Source organism: Elaeis guineensis, chromosome 4 (genome assembly GCF_000442705.2).
Source record: "Elaeis guineensis isolate ETL-2024a chromosome 4, EG11, whole genome shotgun sequence".
Classification (NCBI taxonomy): Eukaryota; Viridiplantae; Streptophyta; class Magnoliopsida; order Arecales; family Arecaceae; genus Elaeis; species Elaeis guineensis.
This window is the reverse complement of record NC_025996.2, coordinates 32,687,637-32,704,252: the sequence shown is the minus strand read 5'-3', so window position 1 is coordinate 32,704,252 and position 16,616 is coordinate 32,687,637. Positions and strand designations below refer to the sequence as shown.

Genomic DNA, 16,616 nt, shown 5'->3' with positions numbered 1-16,616 from the left:
TCTCTTTTCATCACTGCTAATAATTTTCTTCTACATTTTCTTTCTTTTTCCAGCTCAAGCAAGGATGAGAAAGGAGAAGCAAAATACTAGTGAAGATTCCAACACTCTCCCCAGACAAAGTTCTTTTAAAAAAAGTCTCCTGCACAAAAAAAGTTTTAGCTGCAATAGAAAAATGTTTTAACCATAATTATATGTTTGCAAGGAAAAAATCGATACAACTATAGTTTTTGTTTATCACCACATTCCTACTATTTTTTCTGTTATTTAATTTAATCCTGCTGCATAGCACGAGTTACTTTCTAGTTAGTATTAAAACTGTAGGGGCGGCAAGCAAGTCGGGTTGGGTTAGATATGGGTCGAGTCAAGTTGGATGCCAATCCGATCGAAAATTTTTCAGCGCAAAGCCAACATGTTTATTTAATGGGTCAAAATTTCAGATCTGAACCCGACATGTTTATTAAACGCATAACCCAATCCAACCCACATAATTCATTTATTAAACAAGTCAAGACAGATCAAATGGGTTAAACAGGTTTAATGGATTGGATTAAATAGGTCGGAAATATGTTAAGTAGGTTTTAAACAAGTTAAATAGGTTTTAAACAGATTAAATGGGTCGGGTTATGATCCAACCTATTTATTAAATGGATCAAAACAGGTTAAATGGGTCAAAGGACTAAACCTGAATCTGACTCATTTAATAAATAGGTCTAAATGGGTTGACCTGTTTATAACCCAAACCAGTTTATGTCAAATTCAAACGTACTTAAAGTAGATCATTTGTGGGTCGGGTTGACATGTCGTGTCACAAATTGTCACCCTTAATTAAGAGTTGAGTTTAATCAATTAATAATTATCATTTTGTCATATATTGAAATATTATTGAAGGTTCACAGAACAGGAGAATGCTCAAACTTCAATTATCACACAATTAACATAATCGAGAACTAACAATAAAGAAATAATCTCCTACTTCAACAAATGAAAACACGAACAGCATGTAAAACATTTGCAAGTGCATGCACACATATGCAGATCACAAAGATTTAATACTGAGAACAAGATTCACCATCTCGATACTGGTACGGACAGCACGGAATGGCATAGCAAACCTTCACTGAAAATATGATGATTAGGTCTGCATGAACCACAAAGAGCTTAATCAAGAGCCACATTGGGTATTAAACAACTAGTCAAAACCTAAATTTATTTCATCCTTTGCCTTTGTGAATAACTCCATTATGTACCATTCGACAATATAAAATTAAAAAGAAAAATCACAATGCATTGAATAGAAAATTTTAATGGAACTGATAATGCTCCCACATAACGAAGTCCAACTTTAGAGCTTGCTTTCCAAATTTTCAAAAGCATAAATTTCTGAAAAAGGCCACATCCTCCTTCAATGCACATGTTTTTCAATCCCTTATCATTCTTAGGCCTCTCTCACACACACACACACTATCTCTCTCTCACAACACACACACAAAGGGCATTCATGGTCTTTACCCATACCATGTCAAGCAGTGGTACTTTACTACCTTACACCAAAGCTACCTAACAAAAGCTCTGCCCCTCTTAAGTTTCCACAGATCCACCTGATATCTGAGCTTCCTTTCTTCGCTCTATTCCATTCAAGAATAGAGAAACCTTGGAGGGTCACACTCGACTGTGCAAGCTTAAACCATGTAACCTATAAGACTGTAAGGTAGGTTCCTGCTCGAAGCCTTTTAGCTCTCAAAACCCCTCATTTGCCAAAAGTTAGCCAATCAGTCAGCACTATATAGTTAAGGATTGCCATCAGGATGAGAATTAGCAATAAATGGTAAGAAGTTGATCGAACAAGGTTGACCACCTTAGAACTATCAATTAACTTATCTACATTGATTGCTTTCTCAATTTTCAATTGATAAAATGTTTCAACTATGTTGTTGCCCCAACAAATATCCAGTCAAGGTTTTCAGAACCGTCCCGAACTAGACAGTTCAGGACGCGTCGAATCGGACCGATGGAGAACCGGGATGGTTCCGGCTTGAAAAACGGCATGTGCCGGCACCGAGGGAGAAAGAGAGGGAAAGAGAGAGAAAAAGAGAGAAGGAGATGGAGAGAGATGAGGACGCCGTCAGAGGCCGGCAATGGCCCATTACGGCCATCGGAGGGACGCAGAAGCCTCCGCCGCTTAGTTCACCCAATAGGACTGTTAAACGAGAGAGAAAGAGAGAAAGGGGGGAGCGACTTACCGGAGAGAGGACAGGACAGCGAATGGGATGTCGGAGGTTTTCGGATGGCTGCTGTGGCCAGCGAACGGCGAAAACCGTGCGGGTGGAGTCGCCGCCACGAACAAGAGCGACAGCCCCTATTCATGCATCGGTCTTTTTTTAAAAATGGAGATGAACAGTGAAGCCGGTAAATTATTTGCCGACTTCATTTTTTAAGAGATTTTTTTTAAAAATTTAAAAACATTGAAGTCGGCAATTGGATTGTCAGCTTCATTTTTTGATTTTTTTTTTAAAGTAAAAACAGTGAAGCCGGCAAATGGTTTGCTGGCTTCACTTAAGTTTCGATTTTTTAAAAAACCCTATGAAATAGGGGCATTGCCCCTATTTCACGCCCGCGGCGCCACGCACGTGGACTACGCCGTCCGACAGCCACGACGGCCAGCCATAGGCCATCCGATGGCTCCTCCGACTCATTCCCCTTCCTCCTTTTCTTTCTTCCCTCCTCTCTCTATTTCTCTCTCTTTTCCTCCTCCCAGTTCCCTTCCTTTCCTTGTGTCAAATCGCACCAGTCCGGTATGGTACGGATCCGTACCAACCTATAATGCCGACCGGCCGACACAAGCTCCGGTACAGAGTCCGCAATCCTTGATCCAGTACATAGAGATCAGCCAAGACTCCAAAAAGCATATATATACATCATCCACCCCACCTCTATCCATTATGGAAATCAGTTCAATTTTTAAAGGAATAAACTTTATCTAAGAGACCTTCTTGAGGTATTATGGTATCTTCCTAACCCCCTCATAACCAGACTATCCAATGTAGTAGGCAAATCAGTTGACAGTAGCCAATCACAAAGAACACTTACGGAGAAAGATATTCAAAACCTGAGTTGATCGTCATCAATATAATCACCACCTTTAAAATATATTAAAAAGGGGGGTGGGGGGAACGATGCCTCCCCTAGTTTAGTAATTTGTTGGGAAAATATTGGACATGATCATCCTGAAAATTTATCCACATTAGTGCAAGAGACTTATATAACAACCTGTTTGCTTAATAGCTTTTTACACTGCTAAAGTCTGGTTCACATATAAATGGAGGTCTGACATTAAATCTGCAGAAGTTGAAAAGCCATTTCGAAGAAACAAGTGGTGGATTTCAGAAACAAACTATCTAGGGTTAGATTGAGAAATTTACTAGTGAACTACTAGGTTTGAAGATATCCTGCATACAGAATGATTCTTGATGCAAATATGATGACAAAAAATATTGAGCATTCCAGATGCACTTGAATCTATATTCATGTTGATCTTGAAGAAACATCAGGTGATGCAGTCATAAGGGACCAAAGAGACCAATCGAACAAAGACAAAGTGTCATGAATCAAGGAATCAATATATAAGAAGATAGGCATAGTTTGAATGAAAATAGTAGTCATTTTAGTGGTTTACGACAGGCAACAACATCTTTGTAGATCACTCTCCAATAAGAGGCATTGGTTCTGCTGCGAACACAAGTAGTTTCCCGATATTTTGAAATGAAATTCCATGAAAATCCAAATTTTGTAGTTTTATGAAGTCATAAATTATCTTCTGTCGTGGAAAGTCGTAGCTTGAGTAAATAGCTGAAATAGAACTGAGTTCAAACCTTAAGGATACTTTCTACATGTAAGCTTCTTAATTTTTTCCTTATTTGAAGACTTGTGTTGGTGAGACTCCAGGCACCTCTTCAGCAGAGCAAATCCATTGTTCTATTGTGAATAAGAATGAGCATAGCCAATCATAGTAAGATCCTTGAAATTTTGAACTCTAGCAGAAAAGTAAGACTGAAAAGCAGAGATGGGTGTTTATTTTGCTTCTTCTGCAGAACTTTAGGGCATAGAATTGGTTAAACTTGGCTTGTGCATTGAATCAACTGCTTGATTGGTGAATGATAACTTGAAATTTTTTAAAAGTTACAGGTTTAGCTCCGTAGTTGAGAAAGAGATCTAGGAGATTTGCAAGTTGATCGCCTTATTATCAATTTGTGGATCATATTAGAAATTTTCAGCACCAAAGAAAGTTCTTTCCTATGGAAAAGTGAAAAACTATTGAAGAAACAGCCCTGCTTTTTGCTGACATGTGATCATTCGATGAACCATTAAATGAGGACAACATAGGTGAGATCAATCCAAGCATCGCTATTATGCTCAACAAGAAAAATGAGCACACAAACAAATTTTATGGTGGAAGTTAACCATTATTGATTACACAAATACCTTTAAGACAACTGAATTTGATGTAGCTAGATACCTCAAAGTCAACCATAAACCTTCGTTTCAAATCCATGATAACTTATGGGTACTATAAAACCAAAAACAAAATATATGCTAGCATTTAAGTAAAATGATGAGATGAAAATGTACCTTCCGATGGCTCCATATGCATTTGAAAGGCATTGGCATGTGTCTGTCGCATTCTCATTGTATGGCCTGAATGAGAAATCACTGATGTCTTTTGCAAGTTCTGGCATCTTCACAGCCAGCAGCTGGTCCATCTCCAAGTATGCCTGTTGCAAAATCTTATAGACAAAACCCAACCCAAAATGCTTTGGAGTAAAGCAGCTCTTCAGCTTCTCAGTTGCATTTTTTAAATATGGAACAGCCTGGGGCACTCTTTTCATCACAAGAAGCAACAACCACATCCTTGCCATGATGCTTCCTCTAGGTGCTGCTCCTGTGGAAGCTTTTCAAGCATCCCAAGAGTGTGTTTCATTAAAGATAGGGTTGTCTCAAACTCATTAATCATCTCATACAACATAGATATCTCTGCATATACCTCGGCAACCCTTGCAGGAGAGGCTGACTCTGCTTATCAAGAATAGCACAAGCAATCTCCAAACACCTCCTTGAGTCCCCAAACTTCTCTGGGCAACACCAGGCTTTCAACATCGAGACAAAAACAAATGCCCAAGTCTCACTCTCCTTTTCAGTCCGCTGAATCACCCTTTTAAGAATGTTGATTGCCTCATCCACCCTACCTAATGCAATTTGAATGTTGGCCACATCAATTTCCACCTCAAGCACTTCAGTATCCAATCCTAAGCTCTCCAAGACCCTCATCTAGAGCTCGTTCTGCTCCAAAGCTTCCTCATTGTTCCCCAAACCAGTATAGAAAACTCCAAGAAGCTGCCGAACCTGGACCGACTCATAAATCTCCAGCGCTTTCCAACACAACGGCAAGGCCTCCTTAAAATCCCACACTGCAGTGCAAGCCTCCGCCAAATCCTCATAGGCAGCGCCAAATTCCTGACAATTACGCTCCAAGATCGAATTTTTAAGCTCCAGAGACCTTCATAGGTTAGGCAAAACCTCCCTTCTTCCACCCATCACTGTCTTCGTACTCGCAAGCTGGAGCTGGACGGTGACGTTCACTAACCTAATTTCCCAATCGCTACGACTTCCAAATTCCAGCCTACCAAGAATCTCATCAGCTGCGTTCAAAAACTCCAAACTATTATCGAACCTTTTCAGCTTGCAAGCGACCGAGCCCATCAAGCGAAGGGCCTTTTGCAACCGAGATCTACACCCCCCCACCCCATCCCTCGTCTCGAAAATCTTCAGAGCTCTAAAGGGCAAAGTGGAGGGCTTTAGGATCGTCGGACTGTTAGAATTTGACGTCTCGAGATTCAACCCATATTGAGCCCACAGCGAGGTTCGTGGCAAAAAACAGAGTCCAACGAGATCAAGATCACCTGAAATGGAGCTCGGATGGAAGAGATACGAGCTTTTGAAGTCGGCACGAGATTCGAGGCGGTGGAGGACCGCCGGCGACCGGCAGCGGGTGGCAGCGGTGCGGCCGCAGGCGGCGGCGCATGGGACGCACGACCCAGGCCCGTGCGGGATGCGCGACCCACGCAGGCGGGCGGCCCAGCCGGGCATGCGGCCCAGGCGCGCGTAGGCCCGCGCGCGGGAGCGGGCCGGCCGAGGCGCGGCCTGGCCCTTTGTCCCGATCCACCGTAGACCGAGCGGTCCACGGCTGGGCCTGTGGACCGTGTGAGGGTTTCCCACGCATTTTTCACGGTCCACGATACTATTCCGTGGATCGGAGCACGATCGGAGGGCCCAGGTGGCTCCCGTCTTGATCCGACGGTCTGGGACGTGATTTGAGTTGATTAAGGAGTCCTAATCATGATCTAAGTCGTGATTAAGGTCTATAAAAAGCTCTGTACACAGAGTAAAGGGAGTGGTTGGTTTTCTCGCACCATACGAAGCACGTACGGAACCCAAAAGAAGAGAGAGGCGGAAGCATTGAGAGAGAATGAGCAGGAGGCTTCTAGACAGCGGTCGCCAGGCACTTCAGGGGTTCAGGGGTCTTCAAGAGAGAGAGAGCTTTTGTGAGAGAAACTTCAGATGAGAGAGAATTGGGTGTACAAGGGTTGACTCTTGTAAAATTTCTTTTTCATAGTGAAGTTTGCATACCCCGTAGAGGCGAGCTTTTTTGTGGCTGATCCACGTATTTTGATTGTTTTTCTTTTGTTTTGTTTCTTCTTTCTTCCTGTTGCATCGCGTGATACTGAAAAGATCTTGGGAGGTGGTGTCCTGATCAGATATCCACCCAACAAGTGGACCTGGGAGTCCAGGCGCTCATCCGCCGTCCGGCATGCCAATCCAAGCCTCTTGTCGCTTTCGTCGAGAGAGGATTCCATGGCTTCGAAGGCAGCAAGGAGTTCCTGTGAGGTGGTGGCGGCGGATCCGAGGGCTTCTTGGGGGGTTGGATTTGGCTTCGACCGCTGGACGACGAGAAGGAGAGAGAGAAGAGGGAAGAGAGTTCGCATTATGTGAGGCCAGAGAGGAGAGAGAGAGAGAGAGGAAGAAGCCCTTCCCATGGCGTGCAGGGAGGAGGCCATACTGGGAAACACTCGCAATCGTAAAGCCCTTATAAACCCCAGCCTTAGGTGTTCTTTGGAAATCCTCGAGAGGTCGTACGATGGGTAGTTTGTAAATCTGCAGCAGGCCCGGATCCGCCGAGACAAGCATGATGCGTGCATGTAAAGAATTCAGCGCATATCGACAGCCTCCAATGCCGTACATGACTGCTTTCAGATTCAGGCATTACCAAATGCATTAGCCAGTGTGCAACTTTGAAGATGGACTTGAACCATCAAAATTACCCCTGGAGCATGATGGAGCGTGGCTGCTTGTTATGCAAGGGTATCAGTTAGATTACTATTGGACAACCAAGTTACAAAGTTCCTAAGTGAATCAAAAAAATCAGTGTACCAAAAAAAAAAAAAAAAAAGTCCCGTCCTCAGAATTCATGCACTGTAGGGTCCATGCGGAGATCTTGAAAAAAATTTTACGCACCACGGACGATGTAGAATCATGCACACCACCTATAATGATTGACTCACGTACAGAATTAAAAAAAAATTAATTTTTTTCATGTGCCGTATCCTGATCCTTGCATGAGTCAATCATCATGGATGGTGCGCACATTCTGCACCATCTATGGTACATAAAAAATTTGTATATTCTACATTACTCACGGTGCATAAAATTTTTTTTGTAAATCTCATAGCACTATGAACTCAATCGTTTACTACTCGCCCATATTTCAATAATGGATCCGAAGGAAGATGAATTTTTTTTTCATATAAAAAATACATTGCCCATCCCTCAGCAAGCGCCATCTTTGGCAACTATCATTTTCTACTGCCTTGTTAGTCTAAAGCAAACCATTCTAATGGAAGAAATACTCTCCAGTTTTTGTTTGAATCATCGACTTAATCCATTATCTCCTGCTATTCGCATGGCAATCAACAAAGTTGATTGAAAAGGACAAAAACATGTATGTCATACCCTGTTCAGTCAACTATTGATGGCTAGTACATGGTCTATTTTGATTGAATTGGACCCTCCACTTTATTGGATGAGATTGTTGAACTCTTCGAAAAATGGAAATAATTGGGCATATGTAAAGTTTTGTTATGCAGCATAGACCCGATTCTACTATTTAATAAAAAGCTTAACACATTGGTAACCTGATTAATTGAGCTAATCTCAAGCTAAAATTCAAGTTAAACATGATGCGCTCGTGAATAGATCTGTCTCTAAATTTAGATGCTGAACTAGGAAGACCCCTTTTAATATTTACTTTTTCTTTCGCTGACAAAATGTCCGAAGGCAGTTTATTGTATTTGCAATTAAGACGGATATATTTATGTAGATGGTGATCCCATATATAGAGAAGCAATGAGAAACAGCTAATTAGGCTAAATGTGGGCGACTTTATCTACTATTATAGAAAATAATATGTGACGATATGATAAAGAAGGAGATTTCTATATCCACCTAGATTCGCCAATAAAGAGAGTCGACAAACTCTAGTAACAGAAATTCGATGTTATTCACTACACTCCATTAGTAATGCCCTTTTTAAAGAAAAGTAATCCACTTTTTAAAGTTGTGGCATCAATATAGTTTCTTGATAAATGACGGGAGGATTTACTGGCAACATAGTTTTCTCGGCAATTATGAGAAATACAACTAGAGTACTTTTTGGGTATTTGAAAATGGACTTGGACATTTATATTTTGTGGAACTATTGTGAGGAGGGTCCCCAGATTCCAAGTTGCTTATTAATACGCGCACTACTTACCAAAAGGAAAAACATACACTACTTATCCCAAAATTTCATTTATTTCATATCAACCAAGAGTCCCTTTAATCCTTGGCACAAGGTAGTGGATGGCTACTATCCATATTATTAATGAAGACACTATACTCGTGTACGCTCAACAAAAAAAAGAGACTAGTTTAATAGTTTATACGTTCTACCCTTGGAATTAATCCAACCTGAATTGAAATTTATCTTTTATTCGTGGCAACTGATGATGCTGTCATGCCCCGAACCCAACACCGGATCGGATACATGATGACCGCACACTCATTAGAGCAAGCCCTAAAGAATATGCAAGGCCAAAATAAATCATTACAATCTTAACATCCATAACAATTCATTTCAACAATAATTCGTAAAATCTTATATAATTATAATTTAAATTTCTTCAATTCTCTGATCAGATACTATGACACTCTTATTTATCCTTCTGCTCACCCGTAAATCCAGGCCATAGCCAATCATAAGCATCCTGTAACTCTGAGAAGAAAAAGAAAGATGAAGGGGTGTAAGCTTTACAGCCCAGTAAGAATTCCCATATCACACTGATATAGTAATATAATATGAAAATAAGGATAAACAATAAAATATAAAATCTCATGTTCAATGTCCAGAATAATGCAAATATCCATAAATTTTCTGTCTTGTTAAAATAGATGCATCATCATATGTTAATAGGTAAAACACTTTTGTTCAACAATTATTTCATGTCTTATCTTTCATTTCTCTTTTCATAATCACATGATTTTTAACCTTTTCTTTTTGGCTCTGGACTAACCAAGTACTTCAGTCATCATCCGAATCAATGTCCACTTAAAAAGCCTTTCAAGGCTGTCCCAAGATGAGCTTCTGACCGGCTGTCGCACGTACGAAAGCCCGTGAGAGGCTGTCCCAGGCATAAGCTCCTGGCGGGTTGTCCCAGGCATGAGCTCTTGGCCAGCTGATCCACCTGTAAGCCAGTGGGGACTGTCCCAGGCATAAGCTCCTGGCCGACTGTTCCACATGATAAGGCTAGTCCATACCATATATCTCTTTCTTTTCATTTAATCATTATGTGTTGATTTCATTAAATAAATTCCGACTTGCATTATGATCAATTTAGATATGTCATATCCATATAATCATGCCATCAATCTCTGATACATATATATTGACATAACATACTAATGCTCAAAATCAAATAATAGTATCTCAGATATAATAAATTCATCGATCTCAAATCCGACGATGCAAAACCAATAATGCAAGACCAACAGTAAAATAGCATATATATAATGGTGATCATGTACAGAAATTCTTATCTTTATCGGTGACTGATCCAAATATAAAAATCAATGTTCTTCTTTGATTTATGAATTTTTTTAACAAAATATTCCACTCGGTATCATATGCAAACAATCATATCTCTTCGTAACCCTGATCAAATATAAAAATCATATATGGAGAAAATTACCGATAATCGATCCTAATAACACAAATCGAGGATCTCTCTTAGGATTAATCAAAATTAAGATTTATCTAAGTATCTGGATCCTCCACTGATCCATAAGACTTCTAGAGAGAGAAAATTCATGAAGAGAGAAAATTTTAGAGAGAGAAAGTAGAGAGAGAAAGTGGAGAGAGAATCTTCGTATCCTTCCGATGAGGCAATCATGGTCGAGATCATCAAAGGTCCTATCAGGATGACTTAATATGAATCATATGTTATAAATTTCGAATAGAATCGGACTGGGATTAGATCTACTGCACGAATTTCAGAGCAATCTCAGGTCATTATATTTTATATATCGATTTTATCTTAGGATCCGTGATGAAATCAGAGAGAGAAAAAGACACTAGAGAAATAAAGAGAGAGAAATGTCTAGAGAGAGAAAATGTAGAGAGAGGGTAGAGAGAGGAGAGAGGAAAGAGAGAGAAAGGAGAGAGGAAAATTCTCTCTCTTCTTCTTTTTTTTTCTATTTTTATTTTCTTTTCTTTTTTTTCTTTTCCTTTTTTCTTTTTCTTTTTCTTTTTCTTTTTCCTTCTTCTTTTCTTTTTTTCCCGCGGTTTCCCTTGGGCCGAAACAGGGAAAGATCGTGAGGTCCTCCTCGGTGGAATGGGCTCCGACAAGGTGGGCGGCATCCACGCGACGGCGACAGAGCAAGGCCGGTCGGCGGTGAGGTTCGGCCAGCGAGCTTTCTCCCTTTTTTTTTCGAAAAATAGGGGACCCGCCCCTTTCTTCATGATTTTCGGCCATTGGTCGGTCGCCGGCAGCCAAGGTTTATCGAGGACGACAGGTAGAGAGGTGAGGATCCTATCCTAGGGGTGAGACGTCGCAAACAGTGACGTCGGTGGCCGGAAAAGAGAGAAAAGGGCCCGATCGAAACAAAGCAAAATAGGGGTTCTGTTTTTCATGGATTTTCCGGCGATCCCGAAGGCCGGCGAGGGTGCACGAAGCCATGGAAAGGAGGGGAAGGAAGAGAGGAAGGAGGAGAAGGGCTTACCTCAAGCTTCAGCAGCGTCGTCGGCTCCAATTTCCGGCGAGCACGAGTACGGGAGGCCTTGACTTCAACTAGAGAAAACAAGGAGAAAGGAGAGAGAGAGACTGGTGATCACCATGAGTTGTTTAGGAGGGGGAGAGGGGGGTCTTATAGAGTGGAGGAGAGGTCGAATCCCTCTCAGATTCCAACTTCTCCTCCGGTGACTCAGGTGGAAAAAGACTCCCAATAGGAGTCTTCTTCGTTTCTTTCTTTTTTTTTTTTTTTTTGGATTTGGGCTCTTATATGGGCTTGGTCCAAGGCCCAAATGGGCCGGGGTGTTACAGATGCCATCCAAGTAAATGCATAGTTGTCAGCAATCTACACTTATGCAGCCACTCCGGTAACACCAAGCATTGGTCTCCATCTGGTCCCTTTTCAGCGTCCCATGCCGGTTTCCACGGCCCTCTCGCTTGAGTCCATTGGATTCGTTTACCCGGAACATTCGGCCGGTAATCGGCTCCTGCCACGCGGCCACACCGCTGGCGTTTCCCGCCATGCCCCTCATTCCCGCCAAAATCGAACGTTGCGCCCCTCTCCCTCCCTTTTGCCTTTTTATTAACCCTCCTCATTCATCCCCCCATTCCCTATCTCTCCGCCGCTCCAATCTATCGCGCTCTTGTCCCCATTCCTCTCCTTCAACTCCATGGAATCCCTTGCCCCATCTGAGCCCTCGATCTCTACTGATAAGAAGCCGTCATCATCTCCTTGCCCTCCGGTCAAAACCCTCCCTCCAGCGGCTGCCGCTCCGTCGCCCTCCAAGGCCGCCCCCGCCGACCAGATCTGGACACCGGAGAAGCCGGTACAGCTCCCGCGCCGGGCCAGGAACCGGAGCGTGGCCTTGTCGGTGAAAGAGGTGAAGAAGGTCGCCCTTGGCCTTCAGAGGTCCGCAGATCGGGCCAGTCTCCCTCGATCCGATGATGATCTCCAATCCGTGGAGGAACAGCTGGGGGCCGGCTTGGGAGTTGGTTCGATTTCTAAACCATCGAAGGCTAAAACCCCTGTCAAACTTCCGGAAGAGTAAGTCCTCTGCTCTTGGATTCCCAGGGTTGTTGAGATGGATTATGGATCAGAGATTAATTATCGCAAAATAAAAGATCCTCCTTTTATTCTTTTGGTATTTGAGATGATGATGTATAAATTTGATTTCCATCTCTCTGTCTTCAAAAAGAAAAAAAGAAAAAGAAAAAAGTTCTGATCTTTCTCCCTGTGACCGATAATGATCTGTTGCAAAAATTCATTTTTCCCCGGAGAAAAGGCGTAAATGTAAGTTTCAACATTTTTATTTTGTTACAATTAAAAAAAAACTTTTTTTTTAAATAATTTTGCCACCTCTTATGACCGCTTTTTAACATATGATTTGGTTATTTAACAGTGTTTTTTGAACTATTGTTTGCTGCAGCGATCTATTCTTAGTGTTTATTGATTTTTTTTAAAGAAAAATTTAAGTCATCCATGACCTATCAATCTGTTTAAAATTGTGTAGACTTATTCGAATTTATAGTTCTTGCTCTAAACTTAAATTAATTTGTTGGTAACAGATATGAGATATTGTGTGAGTTCTTTAATTGTATGGAGAGCTCAATTCGATTGCTCCGACTGAAAGGAACCATGTCAACATTTTCTAACATCTGCGCCAGTATTCAGCATTTGTCTGAGAGGTACCTTTCTTCTCTTCAATTTACCATGTCCTGTTAAATTTTTCCTTCCTTTTTGACTGGAAAAGGAGGTATCAAAGCGATAACCCCACTTAACTTTTACCTTCTTACTCAGTTATTAAGCGAATTGAGTATCTAAGAATTCTTTTGTCTTAGTTATTGAAATTTCTCTAATCTCTATATTCAGGAGATTTACTTATGGGCATTTAGCACAACTAAAGTACATAATGCCTGAAGCCATTTTTATCAAGAAAGTGCTTTCCCTCGATGAGACTACTTGCTGTATGAAGCCAGAGCTTCAAGTTACTCTCCAGGTTGAGGCAATACCTAACTGTGTGAAGCAGAAAGGTGAAAGTGGGTACTCAATCATGAGAAAAGTTTTCAGAGAAAGGCTTGTGGAGTTCTTCAAAGAACATCCAGAGGTACTAAAATTACATTTTAAGCTACACTATTTACAACTTTAATGGGCTTGTTAAAAGGAAAAAAAAGAGGGTCATGTCTGAAGCTGCATATTTGTGGTATAAGATCTCTGAATGTCTTCAGTTGAGTTAGAATTTAAAGTTCTGTTCCGTTGTCGTTTTATTCACCTGCAGTTGTGATTAAGGTTCAAAAGGTTTTGATTGTGAGTTTTATGATCTTTTTTGGACTTCTAAAAATTGAGGATTGCAACCTTTTGCTCTGAATATCATGATTCAATTATTTAATAGTTTATCATAAATATATATTTCCGAGTTAATTTTGATTTTGTATTATTTGTTTTGTGGTGAAAGGACACTGTTAACTGCTTCTTTTGCCTGCCAGGGAGATGATATTCCAGAGGAACAACTGCCAGTTCCATTCAGTCAAGCAAAGCAAACCATACTTCCACAAGTTGCAAGAGGGTCCATCAATTCAACATCTCTGGAACCTTCATCAAGCACACCTTTCCAGCAGGAATTTGCAGTGCTCTCTCACATGTCTGGATCTTTTCAACGGCGGTTCTCTCAGAAAATTCCTATACTTGGTGCAGAGAAAACGTCTCTCACATGCATTAACAAGCCTTCTCTTAAGGATGATCCTCATGTCTTTGTTGCTCCATCTCCTATAAAATTCTCTTCGAAGCCACCCATATCTAAGAAGTCCTTGATTAGTTCCTCCATTTTATTAGCTTCATCTGGCAACAAGACAACAGATAAAGAGGCGACTGAAAAATTGAAGCCTGAAAACTGTTCTTCAAAGGATTTAAATAATTTAGAGGGAACTCCTGCAAAACTTATTTCTACTCCTGCCAGGCTGATGACTGCTACACCAGAAATTCAAACATCAAAGAGATCTCGCCCATCGATGGGTTATGCCACCCCACCACCAAAGAAGTCAGTGAAACGATCAACCCGCACCAAGTTATTCACAACTCCAACAAAGAGTACAAAAGCAGTGGATGAGGACGATGGAAGCAGAAGTTTGTCAGTTGATGATAGTGTCCTCGGTTTTCTGCCAGAGACTCTATTGCAATCTGTAAGCCTTTTTCTATCATTTACAATTGAATTTATGTCTTTAATGCTTAAAACTTCTTGAAAGTGATTTGTTTGCATGGAATGCACCAGTTCATGTAACCATGATCGTTATGATCTTGTTTTCAATTGTCTTTATAATATGCAGTAAAACGTATATACATATTTTTGTTAGATGGTTTCTTCTTTTACTCCTTACTCTTCTTTGAAATTGACTCAATTCATGCCTTATATATTGTTAGTGTTGTTGTGGTCATAGTCCTTTTTTAGTTTGCTATTCCACACTTCATGTTTGCGTTTAGCAACACAGTTTTCTTTATGCCCGTCTCTTTAACAGACAAATGGAAGTTTTCATGTAAAATTGTTATTATTTTTGTTTCTGACAGCAGTTTTTTGTTTCATGTATATTTATGCCTCTTTGCATTGTTCTACAAAATTATAGAAAATTATGTTTATTTAAGTGCATGTATATGTCACCAATGCCTTAATTTACCAACTTCTTCTGGATTTTGTAGCTTATGAACTTGTGTGAAATGCACTATTCGTGTGCTAGGATAAAATTTTAACCTAATAACCCTTTGCAGATAAGGGAGAAGGAGAAGAGAGTGCTGGAGGAGAAAGAGGCTGGTGTTGCCAATGCAATGAGACGACAAAAATTACTAGCATGCTTACCCAATATTTTTGACATGATTTTGCTTATATTTCAGTCAGCTAACCGAACTGTGATGACGAAGCAAGAGCTTATTTACAAATTAATTGCAAGTCATTGTAAAATAGTGGATAGAGGTATTGCCAAATAAGATTGGTTTAAATATCCCATAAGTAATAATCTATCTAGTTAAATCGGAAAATAAGTAATTCTGCATTTGCAGGTGAAGTTGAAGAACAGTTGGAATTGTTGCTAGAACTAGTTCCAGATTGGATTTCGGAAAAGAAAGCATCCAGCGGAGACATTCTTTGCTGGTGAGTTTAGAATGCTTAAATATGTTCTTATTTATTTATTTTGTTTTGTTTCTTGCTGTGCATTATGTGCTTGGTACTTTGTAGTGTAAGGGCCCCACTTTTTATAGAAGCAGGTGATCCAGTTTGCCATTAGTAAGCATTTCATTGAGGCTATCAAAATTGATGACCAAGTTCAGATGACCTACTGAAAGAATTTGCTCCCCTCATCAAAGATAGTCTTAAAAGTAATTTGCATAAAGATTATCATCACAGCCATATTTGGTATGTGATGAATCATATTATTTTATCTAGTATAATCCATCAGTAAGCAGAACAAATCCTTCACACCACAGTGATTATTCTGAAGCCATGCAGTAGTGGAGCATTCACCACCAAAGCCACATGATATATGGCGAATCATATTTTAAATTATCTGGTACAATTTATCATTAAGCAGAACTTGTCCTTCATTCCAAATAATATCCTGAAGTGCTGAACCCATGCACTGAAATTTGTTCTATGCATATATCCAAGTTGTCATAGTTGAGATTTTATTTTTTTCTTCTTTTGTACATTTCTTTAATTATCTTAATGAAGTGAATTGGGTTTCGCTCACTCTTTTTTTAATGAAAAGAAGGGGAGCACGAGAGAGATGCCATTCCCAACCATGGCTGATTTATCTCATCGATCTTGTTTTCTTCAGTGTCAACAAGATAACTAGTCCAGAAGAGATCCGACAGAGACTAGCAGAAGCTCAGTAAGAAGGTGCACCTGAAATCCAGTAGTTCATGAGGCCATCGTTAGCATAGACAAGTTTAGCTCTAAATGCACTGCAAGGAGTGGAAGGACTTTCGAAAGAGCTTCCAATCATATGCTACCTGAAAGATTCATGCAATTCTCACGAGTGGTGGTGCTGATGATGGTTCCTGTCTCCAACAAATTGGCTTTTTTTTTTTGGGGGGGGGGCTCATTATGGGACTGAAAGCAAGCTTTAGGGAAAGCTGGCTCCGTACAAGTGCTTAATTGCTGGAGAATTACTCTCTTATATTGTTACCTCTTCAGCATTATTTTGTAAAGAGGTCATGGTTCTATGGAAAATTATTTTTGAAAGTTTTGTTTCATAGATATA

General features: G+C 40.5%; 1 protein-coding gene and 1 pseudogene across 1 annotated transcript; one reads left to right on the top strand and one right to left on the bottom strand.

Annotated features, from left to right (window-relative positions):
* The window catches only part of LOC105043073 (protein KINESIN LIGHT CHAIN-RELATED 3-like), a 27,128-nt pseudogene extending 15,223 nt beyond the window's left edge, over nucleotides 1-11,905 (bottom strand).
* On the top strand, nucleotides 11,897-16,616 carry LOC105043072 (CDT1-like protein a, chloroplastic). The gene is made up of 7 exons (XM_010920493.4): nucleotides 11,897-12,417; nucleotides 12,939-13,058; nucleotides 13,243-13,477; nucleotides 13,857-14,549; nucleotides 15,130-15,331; nucleotides 15,418-15,508; nucleotides 16,191-16,616. Exons 1-7 carry the CDS (start codon nucleotides 12,044-12,046, stop codon nucleotides 16,246-16,248), a joined length of 1,773 nt encoding a protein of 590 aa, XP_010918795.2. The 5' UTR covers nucleotides 11,897-12,043; the 3' UTR covers nucleotides 16,249-16,616.